This window comes from Phasianus colchicus, chromosome 25 (assembly GCF_987193195.1).
Source record: "Phasianus colchicus chromosome 25, bPhaCol1.hap1.1, whole genome shotgun sequence".
Lineage (NCBI taxonomy): Eukaryota > Metazoa > Chordata > Aves > Galliformes > Phasianidae > Phasianus > Phasianus colchicus.
Window position 1 is genome coordinate 6083073 of NC_143460.1, and position 22920 is coordinate 6105992.

A 22920-nucleotide genomic window follows, 5' to 3' on the forward strand; every position below is an offset into this window, starting at 1 on the left:
AGCCGCGGCTGCGCGGGGCGGCCGTCCTGCCCCGAGCCGGGGGTGTGCGGGGTGCGCGGCAGCTCTGCGGGGACCGCGTGATGTTAAACAGTCCTTGACAGAGCTGGCAGAAGTTTTAAGGGAAATGCATCAACGTCTTTATGACCAATACTGGGTCCGTGCTCACAGCAAAAAATTCCCCAACAGCCTTGCAGCCAACACATTGCTTTTTGTGATAATTATTAAACGAGTGCTGGCATTTAATTCTTCTCTGACTCTAATGGCTATTCCAATCCACGTTTCTGATGCCAAAGCTACAAGAGCAGCTCCAAAAGCAACGCCTCCTATTTTATTACGTTGGGCCACGATGCCAGAAGCACATGGTGGTGATATGGCAGGAGAGGTTGAACTTCCCTGCAGTGTTCCGTCACCTTTTGCTGTCGTGCACGAGGTAGCAGCAGAGGGGCAGAATGTTGTGTGTGATGTGGACGTGCAGATGGAGCGAGGATGCGTCACTGAATTCCTCCATGCGGAAAACGTGGCACCGGCTGACATTCATCGGTGCCAAAAACGCTCAGCTAATGGTAATGACTGTATGAGAAACAGCGCTTTGCGGGTGAGAATTTGCTCCATCAAACAGTGTTACGGTGCTCTCCGCGTGTCGGAGCGTCCGTGGAAATGAATAGGAGGCGTTACTTTCGGAGCCGGCGTTGTTGCTCTGCGCCTGTCGGTTGCTGACGTCACAACTGCGACGGCGGCGTCACACGCGCAGCGTCCCCCTTCCGCCGCACCGCGCCATGCTGCTGGCGGAAGCGCGCCCGGAGCCCTCGGAGCTCCGCCCCGCGGCGGGCGGGCGGGGGCGGTGCCAGCAGCGAGGGGGCGCGGCTTCCCCTCACAGCTCCGCCTCGAGCGGGAGCGGCGAGGAGGACGAGGAGGAAACGGGCGGGGCCGGCGGGCGGCGCGCGCAGCCTCTCGCACCGCGCATGCTCCGCCCGGCGCGGCCCGGCGCGGCGCAGGGGCACGACGCAGCGCGCAGGCGCGTGGGGCTCCCTGGGCTCCCGGCGCTGGCGGCCATGGAGCGGAAAGGTGAGCGGCGCGCGGCCCTCGCGGTCCCTCGGACGGCGGCCCCGCGCTCCCCTCACGCTCTTTCTGTCTCTTTCCTCTCAGTGCTGGCGCTGCAGGCCCGGAAGAAGCGGACCAAAGCCAAGAAGGATAAGGCCCAGAGAAAGTGAGTGCGGCCCCGCTCCCCCTCCTCCCCCGCCGGGAAGGGCCGCTCGGGGCGCCGGGCCGCTGCTCGCGGGGCCGAGGCGCGGCGGGGGGCGGGGAACGGGGCCGCTTTGTCCCGGTAACGGAGCCCCGCAGCCCCTCCCGCCGCTCCCTGAGGTATCGCCCTCCCCTCACGCCCCTTTCTTCCTCCTATTAAAATCCTCCTCGTAGGGCGCTCTGACGGCGCGGTTTCTCGCTGTCTGACTTTGATGCTCCCCTGTGGCCGCCCTCGGGCCGCAGGAACGTTACCGGGCCTCACATGTGGTGAGGTTCAGCGTGCCGATAGAGAAATTAAAGGATCTCGAATGGATGCTGAACAATGGCTGGCTGCGGGGCTCGTTGTGCGCTGCGTGGCCGTGTGAGCGCTTTGCTGTCTGTGGGGTGAGATCACAGAACTGCGGTGTGGTTGGGTGGGAAGGGACCTGAAAGATCACAGAACCATGGAGTGGTTAGTTGGCTTGGAAATAACCTTAAAGGTCACAGACCCGTAGAGTAGTTGGCTTGGAAAAGACCTTACAGCCCCTCTAGCCCCTGCCCTGCCGTGGGCTGGATGCCCCCCCAGTTCAGGCTGCCCAGGACTCATCCATGGCCTTGAGCACCTGCAGGGATGGGGCACCCGCAGCTCTGGGCAGCACGGGTGAGCCGGCACCTCACCACTCTGGGTGAAGGATTTCCCCCTAACGGCTAATGTAAATCTGCCCTTGTCCGATCACCTTGTAATGGTTCCTATATAAAAGCTTTGGTGGTGCAGGGGGTTCTGGATATCTTTCTTTACAGCACGTTCTTAGTCACTTCCTCTGACAAACTGTGCTGTCTTAGAGCTTTTCTGTTGGTTTCTGTCTCCAGCAGACAGGGCTCCGGAGAGGTGAAGGGCTGAACTCAGCTCTTTGGGAGATGTGCATTATATTTCCACATAGCTTTGTAGATGTGCCACATGTCTTTTAAAGGTACTATCAGGATAATTTTTTCAGAGCTCTGCTATAGTGCTGTGTCCTCATTTCTGAGTGAATAACACTTGTTTTGTTCTGGGCTTACCTACTTTTTTTTTCTCTTGTCCAGCTGCAAACATGCAGTGCTGACCACCACCAGTGCTTGCTAGTGGTTGAAAAGGCTGTTTTCTACATAGTCTGGATATTGTTGAACAGACTGACATATTTTTATTTATTTTTAAATGCACTTCATAACCACACAGTGACTAGCTACTTTCCAGCACTGCTGACTGATATTGCCACTAACCTTGATTGGAGTGGAGAACTGTGCTATTTGGAAAATGCTGTGCTTATTTTCTTACACTTCTGCTTCAGTGCTTTTTCAAGCAGCGTGTTCAGTGGTTTCTACCTCTGAAGTTAAAGAAACTGGCATATACTTTGTGCTTTACGTGGTGCAATAAAAACTCAACCTCCAACTTTGAGGCACAACTCCTCAACAGTTATGCTATTGAAATACAAAGCTGCTGTACTTAAGTCTTCTAAAATAAGCTTAGCCCGGTTGTTGTAAGGCTCCTTCCATAAAATCTAGGCTTGAAGCCACAAGGAATGTCTTTTTAACATCTTATGTTCAGTGGTATTTGACTTGATTACTTACAGGTTTTTCTGTTTGAAGTTAGTAAGAAAGTTTAGCACACCTGATTTTTGTCAGGGTAAAATTGATAAGTATTAGGAATTCTCTAATTATGGTTAAATATAAAAATACAAAACTAAAACCTTCATGGGCTTGACCATAAATGTTTCAGGCAGCTGGATCTTGAGATGCATTCAGGTCATTGTTTTTATCTGACTGTCAAAAATGCAGATTTTGGCATTGCTTCATTGTTTGAAGCAGTTTCTGATCTCTGCGGAACTCAGCACTGGCAGGCAGGTGTGTTGGGCACAGCATTTGCACTGGGAGATCTGGAGCTTCATGGTGCTCTTTTGTGTCCTTGTGCTGACTTTTCTCCTGTGACTTCTGAGGGACTAATCACGGAATTTCTGTGTTCTGGTGTGCTGTGAGCAGTGGGGAGCTGTGCGATGGGTGTTCCAGCAGCACGGGCTTCCATCAGCCACGAGGTGGCTGCTGCGTGTTCTGTGGAGCTGGTGTGCTGGAAGCAGTGCAGGTGAGCAACAGAATGCTGTTTGCCTTCTGAGTCCTCTCCTCAGTGCTGTTTGAAGGGGAGCATTGCTGGGAGTTAACTCTGCAGACAGAACAGCTGGTAAGTGGCTGAAGTGAGGCTGGCACATTACACTGTTCTGCTGGAGTGTCATTTCCCATGCTGTAAGTGTTGCACCATGCGAATGAAAGCACATGAAGTGGGAAGATAGATACAAGTGAGAAGATTTGATACAAAACTATGGTGCTATTTAACCAAAAATACAAATGTAAATGCATTTTACTGATGTCTCTGGTAATTTGTAATGGGATTAAGCACTTGTGGCAGTATGCATTTTGCTGGCAGGTACGGTTTGTGGCTCTTTCTGTCTCTGTGTCACAAGCTCTGGGATCACTGAGCTGTTCTTTGTCTGGGTACTGCTGTGTCTCAGACCCAGGGTTTAAAAAACTGGGCTCCAAAATAACTATCTAGATTGAGAGCAGTTAGACAAGAAACAGAACAAATAGTTCTGCATTACAACTCAATTTTTCTGAAGTGAGTAAAATGAGCATCTTAATAGAACCAGGCTGTGAGTCTATGTGCTGCCTGGTTCACTGGGTATTTCAAGTCTAGTGTTTTGCTTTAGCAGTGTTTTTTATATTCCAGGAAAACAAGAACAGCAGCAGCTGTGTGTGGGGAATGAGGGGGACAAACTGATTGTTCCTCAAAGCAGTACACTTTACTGCTGTAAGCATGACTTACTGCAGAGGTAATGGTAGCTATAAAGCTATGGTGTGTGGCATGTTCTGAGAAACATACATTTGCAGTATTTTCTTCTGATGGAGTGCCCAGTGACTCGGTCTGACTCGAGGGCTCTGCTGAGTAGATGTTTTTTTCACAATTCCTCCAACAGTTCCTCCAGCTGCCTCTGCTGGAGGAGGGAGGGCAGTGGCAGGGCTCAGCTGGGGCAGTGCCACCTCTCCCTCTTCCCACATGGGTGCACTATTCAGCATCTTCAAGCAGATGGGTTTACAAATATCTGTAATCTGGACAGACCTTTACCGTGTGGTGAAACTATCTTCTTTCTTCCTCCTCTCCAACTGAACAACAGTGGAATTGCTGGATGAGGAGCAATCAGGAAGCAGGTAATCTTTGTGTGCTCTGGGATGAAGAAAGTTCCTAGTAGCGTCTCCAGTACTTTCAGTTTATTACTGCATGTTGTTCTTGTGTCACTTTGTTGTTGCCTTTGGAGAGCCCTGGAGGTCTGGCAGCCCTCTTGGGTCCTTCAGTTGCTTCTGGAAGGCTTTTCCTGGGGCCAGGATCTCAGGTTATGTTTTTCCCACTTGTTTTTTATTGTTATTACCAGAGCTGCATTTCTTGTAAGTATTTTGGACGTACATCTAAAGCAGAGTCAGAACTTGATGCCTCGCCCACAAGATTTTTCATTCAAATACAGCAGTCATGACCAGACTTCTGCATGGCAGGATGTAAGCTCTGCTGGTTTCCATGGAAGTCCCTCGGGTTGTGTTGCTGGAATAGCAAATAATTCTGCAAACAGCTTGTTAAGTGCTTGCGTGGGGGAGTGGGTATGGGGAGCGAGAAACTTAATTGCCTCTCTTATTTGTACATTAGTGCCATTCTCATGTGAAATGCTTTATTACTTATCTTCAAACTGAATTCCCACCATCTACTGTACAGAAGTATGTATTGGTGCCTCCGTGCTTGGTTCCTTCAGAACAGAATGTTCTGTCTGTGATCCCGTAAGCTCTCAGCAGTGGTATTTCTGCACACCTCAGCTCCACAGTGATGAACCTGCAGCAGTGAGTATGGCAGATCTGCCCTCCTAGCGGCAAACGCCAGTTCTTCATTCAGAAAATCAGGGATAGAAGAGTGAAGGAATTGCATAGAATTGCAAAATAACGTGGCTCAGAACTCCCCCACAAAATATGGCTCCCAAAAATTCCCTCAAATATGTATATTTTAAAAAGAGTAGAAAGGGTCAAATGCATACAAGCAAGAAAGTACTTCTTATAATTTCAGGGTTTGCTTGCAGATCTTCTACATGTAAGCACATTGGAGGCTAGCATCAGAAGCAGCCATTTATCTGACTAGATGTACCTTAGCACGATCCTGAAATTGCGGGCACACTACAGAATGACAGAATGAGATGCAGTCTGGCGAGCACGCTTCTCTTAAAGACACATTGTTGTGATGTGCAGATGTGAAAATGGGGGAAGTATTAAATCTGGGCTTTTTATTCTGCCATGTGGAGCTTCACGCTTTTGGATTCCCGTTCCTCCTCTTCCTGTCCCCCTCCCCCTGATAAAAACAAGGCGCCTTACAGTGCTCGAAGCAGAGTTTTGCTGTGGTTTGGTGCCGTGGGAATCCCTGTGTGGATGGTGAAGGTGCTCCTTCAGCAGGAGGCTCAGATTGCTGCAGGACTTGTGCCTGTGTGTCCTACAGGATGGGCCAGGTTACTCTTCAGTCTTAAATTCTCCAAGCTGAATTACATTTATGGATGCAAGTTTCATGTGTGTCATTTATCTTCCAAATAAAGGACTGCTAATGTTTGTAAAGGTAGTGCTTTGGGTAAGCAGTCATCATCAGTGTCCTGCAGATGGGCATCATTTCTCCAGATAGCAAAGGAATGACCAGCTGAGATGAAGAGGACGAATAAGAAAAGTATTTTGTTGTTTTTTATTATCATGCAGTGGTTTGAAAACAAAAATACTTGTTTTGAAGAAGTCACTTTTTCTTAATGGCTTTGAGTAAAGCCACAAAATTGCTTTCTAGAAGCATCTTGTTACTGAGGTGGAGAAAACAAAGGAGTTTTGAGCTGTGAAGGTGGAACTGCATGCAGACATCTGGAGGTTGGGGTGTCCTCCCCGGTGCTCTCCAGGGAGCAGCAGTGCAGCAGCACCACAAAGCCTGGTTTTGCCCTGTGCAAATCTGGAAGAGCACACATTGTGTAATCAGGGCTGCTTCATGGTTTTTGACCTCATTTTTGTAGTGCAGACCAGATTCTGTGGGAGGCCGACTAGTGAAAACAAAGTGTGTTTTCTCAACTCTTTGAAAGCTTTGTGAGAAACAAGTGATCAAACTCTGAGTTCTTCCAAGTTGGTATTACTGTCCCTGCAGTGCATCGCGTTGTGTGAGCTTAGAGGGTGCAAACCTTTCAGGTGCACAGCCAGCTGAATGGCATTCTTCTCTGAGTCTCTTGGTTTAGAAGCGCAGAGCTGACTTCAGAAGAACACCTGTAATAACCATCTTCTAGCAGAGCTGTGCCTCTGTGCTGCTAATGTCACACTGCTGACCTCTCTCCTGCCACACAAGCAAGCAGGATAATCAGGTACAGGAAATGGCTATTAATTCCTTTACATTGCTGGAGAACAGTGTGAAGTGATTCCTGTAAAGAACACTCATTTCTCTGCGCTTTTTTTGGTTTTGTTTTGTTGTTTTTTTTATAAGATCTAGTGAAGATGTGCCTCCTCTCCCACTTTTTTGTTACTTCTGAGAGTAAAGGGTACATTTTTCTTGTAGCTCTGCAGGAAGAGGTTTGGAATTACTTCAGAAAATGGCTTTTTTGCTTTGAACGCCCTTGCTGTGCTGTATCAGAAGGGTTGGGCTGGCAGCCACCCCACCTAGCTGCTCGTCCTGCTTTGAATCCAGAGGTATTGAATAGGCAAATAAAACCGGCTGGTGCAGGAAGATGAAGCATCTGCCCAAATTCCTAATTTCATTAGAGGGAAGATAGAGACAGGTAAACATCAAGAGGAGATGAGTCTGTGCTCAACCAACCCCCGACATGATTGAATTTGCGGGAGATCAGCTGGGAGCAGCCCCTGGTCTCGCTGCAAGGCCCGTCACCTGCAATGCAGTGCTGTGCATCTGCAGCTAGGTGGTGGAGGCTGATCCCTCTCCTCCCTCCTGCACAAAGCTCGGCGGCGTTCGGCAGGAACCCCTTGGCCATCCATGTCCTCCCCTTCCTCAGCAGTGCCATCCGATTTTTAATGGCTTTTTTGAAAACTGTTGGGCTGTCTTCAGGGATATCTGTGTCAATGGGAGGCCGCGCTTCCTGCAGGTGGGCTACCCTCTTTTATTTCTGTCTCGTGAACTGCGGTTCTTTGGGCATTCCTGGGAGGATGAGGACTTTTTTGGGGAAGGGGAGGGGTGTCTATGGGGATGGGTTGATGAGAGTTCTGCAGGAGCTGGCATTCTGCCTTAGCATTCCTATCTTCCTTCAGCAAAATACTACTTTGTAGTTGTGTAGTTAATACTGGTGATGAATTAGTACATTGAGGGAGCAAAAGTAAAAGGTGATGGAGGTGTTTTCAGGGGAGGAAAAAGTACCTTAAAACGTTTGATTTTCTTTTTCTTGGAGGGTAAGCTTTTAACCATCTTTTTTTCCCCAGAGGGTTTTAATATATTTATCTGCATCTTGTAGTACTGCTGACAGCAGTTTTCAGCTGTCATCTTTAAATCCAGGGCATGGATTTTCCTGCTGTCCTTTGCAGCCTTTTGTGCCTGTCAGAACCCTGCCTGTGTAGAGGGTGCAGGCAGGTGAGGGTTGTGGTTTTGTGGGTGGTTTTTTCTTTGGTATTAATATATATCTGCACTGATGAAGGCTCCTGTAATCCATATCTGCAGTTGATGTGGTCACTCGAGGGGAGGGAAGTGGTAAGATGTGTTGACATCTGATGGATGTTTGCAGCAAGACAAGGAATGAGATGTGTTTTGGAGGGGATTTCATAAAGGAAGTAGCACTGTAGACATATATGTGACCTGAACAGAGCTCTGTACCACATTACAGTGTGATGGGCTGCAATATACAAGCAAAATGCTTCATAGGAATTGGTTCTGGATCCTCAGGACAGGCTGAGCTGCGGGCTGCTGTGCTCAGCCCCTTCAGGATGGGCGCAGAAAGCTGAACAAACGGGCGCAGTGCTTCCAGTAACTTCTGCCTGGTGCACGAAATCTGTTATTGAAAATAACTGTTATTGAAAAGCATTGGGACTGCAGAGCAGCACGGTGTTCTGTCTGCATCAGTGATTCTGAAGAGGAATAATCTATTGAACCCATTCCTGTTTGCTAGATCTTGCACAGTCACAAAGTGGAAATCTTGAAACTCATTAGGGAGAATTATTCTGTGTTACTTATGCTGTGGGTGTGGCTGCTGGGCTTCAATTCCCCATTCCTTGTTCTAGTTCTCTGTTCCCTTTTTATAGGATTCTGTGCACATTAGCATCCAGTCTCCCCTTCCTGCCTTTTCTACCTGCTGTGATTCGGAGGCAGTCAGTGGCTGTTTGCAGTTCCTTTGTCCCTGGAGGAATGCAGCACTTTTATTTTAAGAAGATTTTTCTCCTCCAAGACTTTCCTTTTTTTTTTTTTTTTTTTTTTTTTGTCTTACCTCCTAACTTGTAGCTCTATGGCTTAGGGCAAAAACGATCCAGGTATGAAACATCCTGGGGCTGGATCAAGCTATGGGGCAGCTGATAAATGCCTCAGCCTGAGAGCAGTGGAATGGCGGTCTGTCTGTCCATCTGGCAGTCCTGTTGTAAGGCTCAGAACCTCTTGTATGGTGCCTGTTTCGATAGGGAGGTTGGATTCAATGATCTCTTGGGGTCCCCTACAGCACCTTCAGTCCCAAACCACTGCCTGCTTTGCTTATCTGTTCCTAAATTTGGCAATGAGCAGAGCTTTGTGGCTCTGAGCACAGAGCAGAAGGCATTGTGGGGTGCTGTGGTTGTGTCTGGGATGACCTTGTGTCTCCTCTTGTACTTAATGAACTTCAGTTCCTACTGTAAATGGTTACACGTTCAGTCACAATCCTACAGGAAAGAGCGATTTATTTTTTTTTTCCTTTTTATGCTCTGTAGGTATTGAAGGTAACCACAGTCTTAATGTGTAGAAACAGAATGTAGTTGATGTATGAAATCACAGCAGGTAAATGTTGAACGTACATTCTGCTGTGTAACTGCTAAAAAGTTGTCATGTTCATTTTTGTCATGAGTTGATGCAGCGGATGTGACCCAACTCCAACTCAGGAGCTGCAGAATCTGCATCCCAAAGCCCACGTGCATCCACGGTACCTGCTGGGGTAACCTGCAGCTGTCTCAAAATTTAATCCTTCCTTGACGAAAACAAGTTGGATTTGAAATAGGGTCGAATATACCTACTGCTTCTCAGAGAAAATAGTCTCAATACAGGAAACTTCTGCTGATTCACACTGATGGAGACTGGGTGTCTGGAGTCTTAGAGGCAGCAGAATTGCTAAATGCTCGTTTTGTCTCTGGAAAGTGAAGGGAGCAAAGGGCACAGGTTCTAAAATGAGGTTAATTTTTTTCAAAAGGAGTAAGGGTTAATTGAAGGTAGTATTCAAAATATCCTTCATGTGCATTTAAATCTTCAGGTTTTGTGAGAGCATCTCAAAATCCAAATTTACTTCAGAAGGATCCTCTCTGAACAGAGGACTGAGAAGGAGTTCACAGACACTGACGTTTTGATGGACTCCCTGAGCTTTTGACTCACACTCTTGTCTGACCTTTTTTTGTTCTGCTGTAAAAGTGAATCTGGAGCCTTAAGCTGTCTTTCTTGCTAGCGTATGAAAAAATGTTTCTCATCAGGAATAAAAGCATGTAAAAATGAAAATTGTGTTTTTCTGGAGGCTGAGGAATATGTCTTCTCCATTATCTACAATCTCTTATACAAGAAGTGGGGTACTGAATTATGTGTAATGTGTGAGACATGCGCTGTGCCCTCTTTCAGAGCCGACCCTCAGCACCGCGGCCCTGCTGCTCACTCCGAGAACGATCTTCCAGAGCAAGAAGAAGAAATCTTGGGGTCAGATGATGATGAACAAGAGGATCCAAATGATTACTGTAAAGGTAAGAACTTACCTGTTTAAGGTATGGCTTTTTCAATGTAATTAAGAATTTCCTTTGTTTTCCCATCTGCTGTGGACAGTTAAAATTAGACCATTTCTTTGATTATCTTAAGTAGTTTTTGAAACTGGATGAAAATAATAATGGTTCTCAAACTAACCTGAAACAAACTGTTCTTCAATATTGTTTCTGTTGTCAGTCAAGATTTGGGTTAGAGAACTGTTCTTAATGCATGTTTGCTTCTCATCTGTCAGAGGACTTTCTAAATCAGTAAATGTAGACATCCAGTTCTTTTTCATTAGAAAAAATGATACTTTGATACTTTGAGCTAAATTTGAGCTTTCATAAACTGCATTTTCCAAAGGTTGCTAGCCCAGTGAACCTCAGATGCTTTCTTTGAGGAAAGTGTTTCCTGCTGCTGCGGTGATGTCCTGCACTAAAAATGAGGAGTAGTTGGTCAGGTTGGTCTGCCCAGAGCGGTGGTGTTGCCCCATCCCTGGAGACTCCCAGGGTCAGAGCTGGAGGGGCTCTGAGCACCTGATGAAGCTATGGGCCTCCCTGTTCAATGCAGAGAGTGGGGTCAGATGGCCTTTAACAGTTCCTTCCGGCTCAAATGTTTCTATGATTGGTCCTCCTAGTTCAATTATACTAAGATATTTTTTAGTCCAGCTATAGGGCTCAACACTGCTCTGCCTCTAATTTATATTCTAGCACAGCCCAGTTAGATAAACATTTGTATTTGTGTATATGATTATAGATACTTAAACACATGAAGTATGTATGCCTCAAGTTGTGATGCTTGTTCCACATACTTATTCTTTAGCACTTGTATGATCCCTTATTAAACCAACCTCCCCCTGTTTTTCCAGGTGGTTATCACCTTGTGAAAATTGGAGATCTCTTTAATGGACGCTACCATGTGATTCGGAAGCTTGGATGGGGCCACTTCTCCACTGTCTGGCTGGCATGGGACATCCAGTAAGTGTTCCTTTGCAAGAGTGCTTCAGCCTTTTTTTGCTGATATGTTCCTCTTGCATACAAGAGCTACTCAGGATAATTCTGGAGACTAACTTCTTAGGAGCGCTAACAGTCTCCAATTTACTTACCGTGTGTGCGTAGAGGGAAGAGATTTGTGGCGATGAAAGTGGTAAAGAGTGCGGAGCACTACACGGAAACAGCACTGGATGAAATCAAGTTGCTAAAATCGGTGAGTGTGAGAGCGGGGCTCAACTTAATTCACTTCTGGGAGTTCAGGTTAGTCACATTCTTGATCATTCTGGATTATCTTGCAGTGCTTCCTAGTGCAATAGATGTGCTCTGCGAAGCATATTCATGCCTGGTTATCACCTTAAGGCATACGAAGATGACCCTCTTTTTTCTCTGCAGGTTCGCAACAGTGATCCAAATGACCCAAATAAAGAGAGAGTTGTTCAGTTATTAGATGACTTCAAGATTTCAGGAGTTAATGGTTCTCGTATCCTTTTGTAGAAGAAAGTCAAAGCTTTGCATTGAGGTGTGAGTTCCCTGTGTAGCTGTCATGCCAAGGGCTGGCCTAGGCTTCCATTTCACTGCCTGAGGAAACCTGCTGTGAAATCATTGCTCTCTGTGGGCTTCTGCTGCCTGCAAAGCTCAAATCTAGAATCAGTCAGCCTGACATGATATACCACAGTTGTGGAGACGATGCTGCTTAGTCATGCCTTTAACGTAAGAGCTGGGGTGGCTACATCTCATTTGTGAAACAGGTCTGAGTGGCTTACTGGTCAAAATACCTTTCCCATTTATCCCAACTCTTCAGTTTTGCAGGCGGCCTAGTGGTAACTTCTCATTTAAGTAAAGCATTGCAAAGTATCAAGGTGAATAATTAAAAATAGCAAGCATGTATGTGGTCTGTAACCTGATAAAGTGATTTTCTAGTTAGGGAAACATCTTACCTTGGCCTTTGTCAACAGTGTTTAGAGGTTTAAAATGTATTGTTTTGAAAATATCCTATAATTTCATGAATTATCTTCTAATAGGCAGCTATTTGTAGGAAGTGGTACTAATGCATCCTTACAGTTTGAAAGCTGGATTTCCTTTTGCATGTTTCTGCTTTGCAGCATCTTGAACTTTATATCAGTGAGAGTTACTGTGCTGATGGAAAGGATCAGGCTATAGGTTATAAACTTTCCAAAGCTTTTAGAAAACTGAGTACCTACATAATGCATTTCCTCAAACATTCTTCCAGAACCTAGCTCTGAGTAAATGTTGACTTGATCTTGTATTTCTTTCACTCTTATGAAACACACACATGCTTCCTGCCAATGTAAAGGAGTAGTGTGACTCTTGAGATCTTATAGAAAAAAGGCAAATAATGTAAATATTATTGAAGTCCAGGCTTGCAAAAGGTTTCTTTTGCTGGTAAAGAGATAATGGGGTTGGTAACTTAGGGTAACTTCATTGTTTGGAGGTGACTTATGAAATAGAGATCTGATTATGTTTTCAGATATTACTAGTGCATAGAGATCTGGTGTTGGTTTTTGCCTGGGGCAAGAAAATGAATTGATCCAATTTATATCAGTGAGAGTTACTGTGCTGATTGTTAGCTTTAAGCTGTTTCAATACTGGCGGAAAAATAGTAAAGCGCAGTTGCTTGTATAGCTGGCCTCCACCCAAAGCAGGAGATTGCTACTGCTGCTTTAGACCATTATTGTGACCAGCTCCCTACTTTTGTATTTTACATTTTAGATGACAGCACTGATGTCTGTAATAGGGTGGTGCTGTTACGGAAGCCAGCTGCTCTTAGCTGTGTCAGAAGGATGGGGGTTCTTCAATGTAGAAACAAAGGATTGGTAGATTTATTTCAATTCTCAGTCCTGAGAATGTAGGGCTCGTGGGGTCAGGAGGTCCATCTTTTTTCTTGACTCTCTTCTAGATATCTGTATGGTGTTTGAAGTTTTAGGGCATCATCTCCTGAAGTGGATCATCAAGTCAAATTATCAGGGACTCCCGCTCCCTTGTGTCAAAAAGATCATCAAACAGGTATGTTCCAGTTCTGGCTACACTGTTCCCTATGACCCAGTGAGAAGTCTTTGATGGGGGGTGGGAAAGTCTTTTTTCAGGTACAAGAAAACAAAAGTTAAAGATCAGTAGTATGTCTCTTGTGCAACAAAGTTGTTTTTGGGTTAATATTCACTTTCTCTACTGCAAAAATCTGTTACAAATATTTTCTGTCTCTTAAACCCTGATGTGATGCCAGTTTTGCTTTTAACCTCTTCTTACCCCGATTATTCCTCACAAATGCAAGCAATACTTATGTATGTTCTAGAACTCTAAAATCAACACTGGTCACATTAGCACTAATCTGGAATATTCTGAAAGACAGTCGTCCTTTAGGCTCAGTAGATTCAGACCATTGTAGGCAGCTATGAATTCTGGTTTTCCAAATTCACTCAATTTGGTTTATGATTATTTGCTTTTCTAATGGTTGGTTTTCTTCTCTCCTGTCTGCAGGTTCTTCAAGGTCTGGATTACTTGCACACAAAGTGTAGGATCATCCATACAGATATTAAACCCGAAAATATTCTTCTGTGTGTTAATGACCAGTATATCCGCAGACTGGCTGCAGAAGCAACAGAATGGCAGCGATCTGGGGCCCCCCCACCATCTGGCTCTGCAGGTGCTTTTTTCATAAAAGTTGGTACTATTTCCCCATCTCTCCCCAAGACATAACTGATTTCACTAGAGAAAACTTCTGCACTGAGCACAGTGGAACAATAACGGAAGTAACTATTGAAAAGGAAAATGCAAATTATGAAGTTAACCATTTTAACTCGGAAGTGCCCAGGGATGTAGTCATTTGCATAAGAAAAAATGGAGCTGGGACAGATCTATGCTGAGATCTGCTTTTAATGCAGTTTTATCGAGTGTAGGTAAAGTGGTAGGACAGTCAGTCTAGTATAGAATGTGCTGCACGTTAATGCTGTCAAAACTACGAGAGTAAGAATATGGGGAGGTACTTTTAGCATGTTCTACCAAAGTATTTCTTTTATTGCTTTATGCTGATAAAGTCCATGTTGGGAAGGTCTCAACAAAATGATTTACCTTCTCAATGTGTCAGTTCAAAGAAGTCAGAGAGCTTTTAGTAGAAATCACTTCCTTCATTTACTAACATCTCTAAAGAGCTGAGGGCAGATTTTCAGTTGTTGGTCTACAGAGTATTCCTCTGTATCAGTGTGTAGTTCCCAAGAACTACTGCAGTATGTACTGAAAAGCCCTATTAGTCTTAATTTTAAAACATCAGCATTTCGCTGAGCCAATTGCAATGTTGCTTAGCTGGCTTAGGTTAGGGAACCATGGTATTTTAATATTTTGGTTTGCATTTTCCTTTCAGTGAGATGCATAATGTATGCAGTAAATGAAGCTGCATGACAGGAAGTGTAAGTCTTTGATATCAGTCAAGCAGGTCTACAATCTGGGATTTTAATTATGCATTTGCTCATTTAACGATTTTCTCACCTTTTTTATTCTTGTTTTACTTGCATAGAGAAAATGTTGTTACAGGTTCTCATAGGAAAAAGCTTATCTTAAGATAAGAATCTGGTTGCAGTTTTTGAATAGAGAAACATACTGATTTACTAATCTTGCTTTCCATTTCAGTGAGTACTGCACCACAGCCAAAACCAGTAAGTGTAATGGCTCATATGTAAGTATCCATTTACTGCATTGTTTCATAATCTGTTTGGCAGTAAAGGAGAGCAAAATTACAATAAGATCAGAAGGAAAAGTGTAATTTGTTTGTCATAAATGTAAGCATCAGATTCAGTACTGTCTTAGAGATGTCAGTAGTTCTATCTCAAATATATCACCATCAATTATCTCATTGGTGGTTTGGGATCTGTTGTGAAGGTGACTGCTGTCTGTGGAGTCTGGGGTCCCTCATTTGCAGGGCCAGGACAGAAATGTACTGATAAGAAAAAAGACAACAGCTCTAAAAACCTTAGAGTCTGCTTTGCTTCTGGGAGAACTGTCCCCGGAGTTTTCATCCCAGACTGCTTCCTCTGATGTTGAATAAATTAAAACTTGACTTGTGTTAGATTGAAATATGAAATACTAAGTGAAATGTGATTGCTGCTTTGTAGGCTGACAAAATGTCAAAGAATAAGAAAAAGAAGTTGAAAAAGAAGCAGAAGCGTCAGGCGGAGTTATTAGAGAAGCGAATGCAAGAGATAGAGGAAATGGAGAAGGAAGCAAGCCCTGGGCAGGCACATCCTGAGGAGGAAGAAGAAGCTCAGAGCCCTCTGAAAATGCTCATAAAAGTTAGTCCACCCAGTGAAGATGTGGACAAAAAGAAAGGTATGGAACAAAAATATTGCTGGGGTAGCAGTGTTCTCTCATTCATACTGATGTGAACAGACTGGGCATCTTTAAGAGAGGTGGCTCTTCTTCAACATATCTGTGTGACATTCTACTTGTCTAAAGAGGCTAGTCAATGTGGTTTTATAAATTGAGTTAATTAATGATTGTGTTCAGGTACGTTATGAGAACTCTGCATTTCTGAGGCCTCGAACAGCTTTGGCTCTTACTTTTTATAGAATATTCTGCTCTCTTCTCCTTTCCCATTCTTGCAGCTGAAGTCATCATACATGAACAGTCTGTTCTAATGGAAAGCAGCATAGACAAATGTGTAACAGAAATAAATTGCAATGGTGTGATACGAATGTCGGACTTCCCAGACTCTGGCAGTCAAGGGTCTGTGCGACTTGAGGATGACCTTCACAATGCCAATGACTGCGGCGATCACCCTCACACGCAGGAGAACTTCCATAGCTGTAATTACAGCCAACGTAATGGTGATGTAGAGAATGGGCCTCGGGCGGCAGTGTCGGACTCTTTCGTGCCCTTAGTTTCAGAAGATTCCATGGTGTGTCAGCCGACTTCCAGCGAAGAGCAATCATTCAATGAGCAGGAGATCAGCCATTTGCAAGAAAGCATCCGGACAGAGATGCCATCAGAGGATGAGAATGAGAATAATAGCCCGGCAGACAACAAAGGTACAAGAGGAGCCATGTAAAAAAGGGTTCCTTTGTCCTTCGTGTGGGAGACCTGGTACAACAATTTAGTAGAATATCGATAGAAACCACCATTTTGTAGGCTGAGGTTATCAGAACAATCTATTAACCTGACAGTCTTACTCTGAAACTGTTATTTGTACCTTCCAGTTGTGGCACTGTAGCTTAGTTCTGGCTATTGAATCCACAAGTGCTTCCACTGAAAAAATACATTTGTATTTCACTGTAGGAACGTTCCTTCCTTGAAAAAGTATTCATTGTGTGATTTTTTCATTATTGTTAGGAACTTAAATTTACTTGTCACTGGCTCTTCCATTGTAGGCTAGGTAGTTAGGTGTCTTTGGATAGTTGTTGCTCCACAATGTGAGCAGAACTAACTCCTCTCGGTTACTTGAGATGAGGACATAGTTTCCCAGAACTGGAAATGCAGACAGTCTGAAATAAAGGTTTTACAGGGGGGAAAAAAATGCTTCAATAATTTTGTTTGAAGTGATTTAAGGAGGAGAGGAGAAACTACAAGGTATGTGGGTTTAAGAAAAGATATGACAGTCAGTAATGTGCTGCAGTTAACAATAAACAACATGGAATGAGCTTAAGAAATTGAATCAATTGATTAATCTTTTTTGCATATTTGAGTGAGGGTCGGATCAAGTATATCTGCTTGGAGTTGGAGGGAGAAGCTCACACTTGTAATTCTTTTAAATTTCTCAATAGCACTTTCTTGGCAGAGCACTGCTACAGAATGATGTGAAAAAGCAGCAAGTGAAACTTAAGATACTGACATTTTGGCTGCATTTAGTTGAATGGCCCTGCTAGATTACTAGCTTTACTTCATAGAACTCTCTTCATATTGCATTCAAGATCTGCAGCTGGATGTAATTTAGTGAGCCAATATTGTTGCTCTCCACCAGGTTCAGTGAGGTTTTTTTTCCCCAGTATATACTTCAGCTCCTGCAACTGTCTGTGTTACTACAGTGACTGATGACTGTCAAGAAGATGCTGTTGCATGTGGACTCTTTTCTTAAAGGATTTAGGAGGACCTCATAAAGACTTGTTTTACTTCTGGCAGTGCCCTTATTTAAAAAGCATGTAATGATACAGGCAAACTTTTAAGAGTGTACTGGAAAACAATCCTCCCTGCATATCTTTGCTTGTCATTCTCCGTAATAATGTTGTCTCTTCTTGTTCATAGCACAGACTGAAGTTGATTTTTATACTTTGGCTTCAGGGAGGGAAAAGTTCAGATTTTTAAGCAAAAATCTCTTGTGGGTGGGGAGAGGGCTTATAGGATTTGGATGACAGATGGTGATTCTGTCCATAGAGCTTTAATCAGCTGTTGTACATGATGCCTCTAGGAAAATCAACTGCTGGGAATTTCCTTCTTAATCCTCTTGAGCCCAAGAATGCAGATAAGCTTAAGGTGAAGATAGCTGACCTAGGAAATGCCTGCTGGGTGGTAAGTTGTAAAAACTTCTCACATCAACTCTTTAAATCTGCTGATTCGTTTGTGGTGTGCCAAGGCTGAACATATGAAAACAGAGTCCTTTCTATACCCGCTTGGGAAAGCAGTCATAATTTTAAACTGCTTGAAAAAAAAGTAGCTGGGATCGCTGATCCAAAGAAAGAAGTGATCCTTTAATGTAAGATTTCAGCCTATGTTTTGGGTGCCTCTTTGGTCATTAGATTAACTCTAATTAGGCCTTTGAACAGTGTCACATACAGTGTGTAGAAATCTGCGTATGTGAAACTTCTGAGGGAGTCTACAGCTCCTCTGGGGAAGGTTGAAAAGAACTGCACTGTGTCTGTGTGCTTTATTAGCTTGTCAAACCATTTCACTGAATTCATGAGTACATGAAAGAGACTCATAAATAGTTTTATTCTTTGATGATTGTTCTGTGCTGCTTTTAACTGTTTGAAATGTCAAATGGAATAAATGTCTGTTTTACATGGCTTTTAAAGGGGCAAAATACTTGAGATCTTAAAGGAAAATAAAGTGTTTCAGACTCAGTTCTGTGTCAGGCTTGCAGTATCTGGCAAGGCTGTGGTGCTGATCTGCTGTATGATGGCTGATAGGATCTGATAGAAAAGGGTGCAGACTCTGAAACAGTTCTCCCTATTCTACTTCTGTGGCTTCTTTGAGTTGCTGGACTGCTTTACTAAAGTAATGTCTCATGTAGAGCAGTTAAATGGTCCTTGTAGGAATATAAGGAAAAACTTAACAAAGATCTGCAGCTTAGGTGAAATTTAATGGAAATGAGCTTTGATCTGCTCTGGCCTTTCAGGCTATTGGTTGTTCTCCTTTAAACAATCTCAGTAAAATGTTTCTTCTGTTTAGCACAAGCACTTCACTGAAGACATCCAGACAAGACAGTACCGATCCTTGGAGGTGTTGATAGGGTCAGGGTACAGCACCCCTGCTGACATCTGGAGCACGGCTTGTATGGTGAGTGCTGGCATCCAGGGGATTGTAGGCTGCTGCTGTGAAGCATTCTGGTAAACTTGTGTGCTCTGTGCACTCTGCAGTCTGCTGAATCACTAGCCAGGTTTAGCAAAAAAACTAATAATAAAAAAAAAACAATGAAACACAGACAAACCCAGCAACTTTTGAAAGTTAGGGTTTTGTTGTACAATGCTAGCGGAGTTCAAATAGAACTGAACTGTAATGTCATGCTTTGTTGAAGGGCAAGATGACTATGCAATTCTGAAGACAAGAGTCTTTTATATAAAGGACCTTCTTGCTGCATCCAGTTTCTGCACTGTTTCACAGATGTCTTAGTATTCTAATCTCATACGTTCTCTGCATATTTGAAATCATTAGAAAATCTGTTCCAAAATCTACCATAGCTATGTCTGTGATGTTTTTAGTGCTACAGAACGATCTTGAGATGGTAATAGCATACTAGAATTGTGCAGGTTATTTTCGTCTGCTTTTGTTTTGGTGAGCAGAGGCAGGTAGAATCAACCTGTAGTACTTTAGCAACATGTGAAGTGCATTAAAGTGATTTAATTTTGCTTATTTCTGTTTTAGGCCTTTGAACTAGCAACAGGAGACTATCTGTTTGAGCCTCATTCTGGAGAAGACTACTCACGAGATGAAGGTACATTTATCTAAGTCTATTTTTGGAAATAGGATATGAAAAATAACAAATCCTTCTTCAGAATGAGAGCCTTCTCTTATGAACAATGTAAAATCATTTAGCCAAATTATTGATGTTAAGGAGCTGCTGTGCTTGACCATTTGCAGTAGAAGTTCACATTCTTGTTCCTGGTATCTTCCATTCCTTTAACTCCTAGAATCTCTTATCTTGCTTCTCTAACTCATCATTCCTGCATCTCTTCATCCTCATACTTTGAGTTCTTGTCTTTGCTGTTGTAATCTGATTTTGGGTGGATGCCCAAGTAGTTTTTGAGGGAGATTGTGTCTTTGTCCATAGTGTTCCAGGAAAGGAAACTGTGACATACAGAAAGATGTCTTTTGTGGATATGTTATACTGTCTTTTCTTTTGGAAAAAAATGCAGATCACATTGCTTTGATCATAGAACTTCTGGGGAAAATACCTCGCAAGCTCATTTTGGCAGGAAAGTATTCCAAGGAGTTTTTCACCAAAAAAGGTAAAAGGAAATGAAGCAAATATTGTTGTTTTTTTTTTTTTTTTTCCCTTTGCCCCACACCCAAATAAACAAAAGTACCATGCTGAAAATAGCTCTTAACAATAGATGCTAGCAAAGATGGCTCTTTTAAAGTCTCTCTGTTTTATGAGAGGTTTTCTCCGGAGGAGAAAAAAGAAAAAAGACAAAACTGCAGCTAAATATAAAATATCCTTGCCTGATTGCTAAAAATACACGGTGCCTTGTTTCTTGACATCTTGGTTGTAGATCAAATGCAGCAGATTGAAAAACAGTGCTGTACATGTTTATCATAGAATCACCAGGACTGGAAAAGACTTCCAAGGTCATCTGGTCCAACTGTAACGTTTTCAGACTGGAGGAGGCAAGAGGTTCTAGTGTAGTTTTCCTTCTGCATGCCCCACAGTTTTATCTTCCCCACACTTAACTATTAGGGAGAGCTTTTTGAATTCAGTCTGTGCTGCTTGCTGTTAGTTTGGTTATTTGGCTGTTCTACTACCATGCCTTGCAGTTAACATATGTCTTGCTTTTCAGGTGATCTGAAGCACATCACTAAACTGAAGCCCTGGGGCCTTTTTGAAGTCTTGGTGGAAAAATATGAATGGTCCCAGGATGAGGCAGCTGCATTCACAGACTTCTTACTACCAATGTTGGAGCTGATCCCAGAGAAGCGAGCCACAGCAGCAGAATGTCTCAGGCACCCCTGGCTTCTCTCTTAGGAGCTTCAACCCAGTGCCACTGCGCTGCACTCTGGTTTACAGTATAGGATACACACACCCAGCTGCCCCTTCCCAGATCTGTTTTTTTTTTTTCCTTATTCAGTTTGAGCGTGAAGTTCTTCCTTCAAGGCTTCCAAGATTTTAGATAAATCTAACCCATTCTGCTGAGTTTGCTGAGTGACTCAGTGAGGACTCTCCTTATCCAGTGCGCGTCATCTTTGTTTTGCCTTGATTGGGCTTCACCAAAGACTAATAGACTAAAACATCAACTTTTCCCTGAGTCGTCTTGTATGGTATGCACTGTGTTATGGATGTATGCTCAGATATGCTCCTTTAACTAAATCTCAACTCTCCTTTAATCATAAGGAGGATGTGAAGATCTGAACTCATCTCACTGACTCAGGAGTCAATTTCCCACTGTTGGTCCAGTAGCTAGCAATGGGGTGAGAAGTAACAGATGGCACCATGGTGGTGTTAGTTCCTTGTAGAGCAAAGACCTCAAAATCCTTCAACGTTTTCTAGGTGTCTGCTGTATTCATTGCTTTTCAGTCACATAATTCTTTAGTTCTAGCTGCTTAAATCTCTTGAGATGAGCTATTTAAATCTAGATTTTTAGTATTATTTGCTTCTTCCTCTAAAGTGCCCTCTCCCTTTACTTGTCCCTCCTGTCCGCATAGTCAGAATAGTTTCTGAATTCAGTGACGCTTTCTACTTGTTCTTTAACACCTCAGCCTGTGACTAAAAGGTGACAAGCAAAAAAAGCAAAAGCTGGAATTTAATCAACGCACAACCTTCAGCATGCAGATAGGCGCGCCCTTCGGCTGCAGAGAGGTGATGCAGGTGACTTCTCATGCTTTAGCCAGCTGTACATTCTTTTTTTTATCCCTTCCTGGCACTTTTATGCCTTGCTTGAGGTAGTTGCTGCACCAGTGAGAGAGTGGTTCTCACTAATGTGGTCTGCTCTGGCCCTTTTGACCATTCACATTTTTTCCCAGAAAGAGTGGGCAGCATCTGTATCACAGCTATGCTATCACCCTTGACTTCAAAATTCAACACTTGAAAGCCTGATATTAAGATTTTTTTTTTTAATTTGTTTCAGGTGATGGCCTTCAGGAATAACTTCCCAGATTGGGATTGCCTTTTGTTTTCTGGGCCATTAGCACAAGGAGGGGTGGAAGAGAGCTGATGGACTTTCCTCTGTAGATACTGGTTTAGCTGCTTGTAGAGTTACCCAAAATCAAAATGCTCTGTGAGATTTCTGTATTAACTTCTCAGAGGGGGTTGGATGTAATAAGTAAATGAATTAATTTTAATTAAATCTAAATCACTGTGGCGTATAATAGTTTTATGATGACTTATTTGAGGCTTACCCATTCTACTGCAGATTCAGTGCATCCAACTCTAAAGTAAGAGCTGGCAGTGTTGAGGCTTCAGAGACACGTCCTCTCCCTGGACCAAATGGGGCTATGGATTCGTGGTGGCTCTCAGAGCACGGAAGTTTCTCTAGGAGCTCACTGAAGGCTGCACAGATGTGATCTGAGATTGTTGTGTTGCCAAAGCTGCCAAGATGGCTGTTACTGTCACTTTGTGTGTTGAAAGTCCTGGTTCATGAGAGTTGTTCATTCATAAACATCTGTGTCATTTAATCCACTTAAAGAGTTGCTCCAGTCTAGTGCCTGACTGGGCTAATTAACACAGATCATGCTGCATGTTCTTTTAGGGGTAGGTCGGATTGTCTATGCATATAATCTAAAATTAATGAAGGTAACATACCAAATGGGTTTAAACTGCAGATTTGACCTCTCTTTCCCTTCTGTTTGGAGCTTTTCCAGCTACGTATCACTTCCATGTCTGTTACAGAAGGACTGCAGTCAAGACTGGATTCCAAAACACCCACCACGTACAGACTGTGAAGATATATTGGCAGGGCGAATGATTTCTGTTGTCTTGACAGCTCATTCCATCCTGTTGTACTTCAGCCCGGCTAGTGCAGCAACTTTTCTTGGAAGAGCTTTGCACATTCAGAGCTCCTTCCTTTCCTGCCGCAGTTCCTCCTCCCACACCTGCAGGAGGACACTTTTTTACCCTGGTTGCTGAGGATGGAGCCAACGTGTGAGTTGGAGACTGCAGCAGCAGCTGTCAGGGTTCAGCCTTGTTCCATGTGCTCATTCCCTTTGGGTTTGTTAAGTCCCCAAATTGCCGTAAAGTGCTCACAAAGGATTTGTACTTGCTGTGTCAGTCTAAAACCTGAAGGAAAATACATTTTTATTCTTTCTACTTGGGTGCTTCGTCGTCTTTCTTTGTGAAAGCTATACAATAAACAGACTATTTAATTA

The 22920-nt window shown here is 43.6% G+C and overlaps 1 protein-coding gene across 2 annotated transcripts; it reads left to right on the forward strand.

The window, feature by feature from the left end:
* Positions 1 to 673: 673 nt before the first annotated feature.
* SRPK1 (SRSF protein kinase 1) lies at positions 674 to 22920 on the forward strand. Of its 2 annotated transcripts, XR_004168983.2 has the most exons (17): positions 674 to 1065; positions 1147 to 1207; positions 10076 to 10194; positions 11061 to 11169; positions 11311 to 11398; positions 11578 to 11665; positions 13103 to 13209; positions 13681 to 13846; positions 14827 to 14852; positions 15309 to 15522; positions 15798 to 16220; positions 17594 to 17694; positions 18574 to 18681; positions 19267 to 19336; positions 19758 to 19850; positions 20400 to 21424; positions 21684 to 22920. XR_004168983.2 is itself a non-coding variant. In XM_031608644.2 (16 exons), the coding sequence occupies exons 1-16, from the start codon at positions 777 to 779 to the stop codon at positions 20582 to 20584; spliced, it is 2247 nt and encodes a 748-aa protein (XP_031464504.1). In that variant the 5' UTR covers positions 674 to 776; the 3' UTR covers positions 20585 to 22920. The 2 variants fall into 2 exon arrangements, 1 of the variants encoding a protein (XP_031464504.1); XM_031608644.2 differs by having other exon boundaries at positions 20400 to 22920.

Coding starts and splice junctions, on each gene's coding strand:
- SRPK1 (XM_031608644.2), top strand. CDS start 777: ATGCTGCTGGCGGAAGCGCGCCCGGAGCCCTCGGAGCTCCGCCCCGCG. Junction 1,066..1,146: donor GGCGGCCATGGAGCGGAAAG/GTGAGCGGCGCG, acceptor CTTTCCTCTCAG/TGCTGGCGCTGCAGGCCCGG. Junction 11,399..11,577: donor AAATCAAGTTGCTAAAATCG/GTGAGTGTGAGA, acceptor TTTTCTCTGCAG/GTTCGCAACAGTGATCCAAA.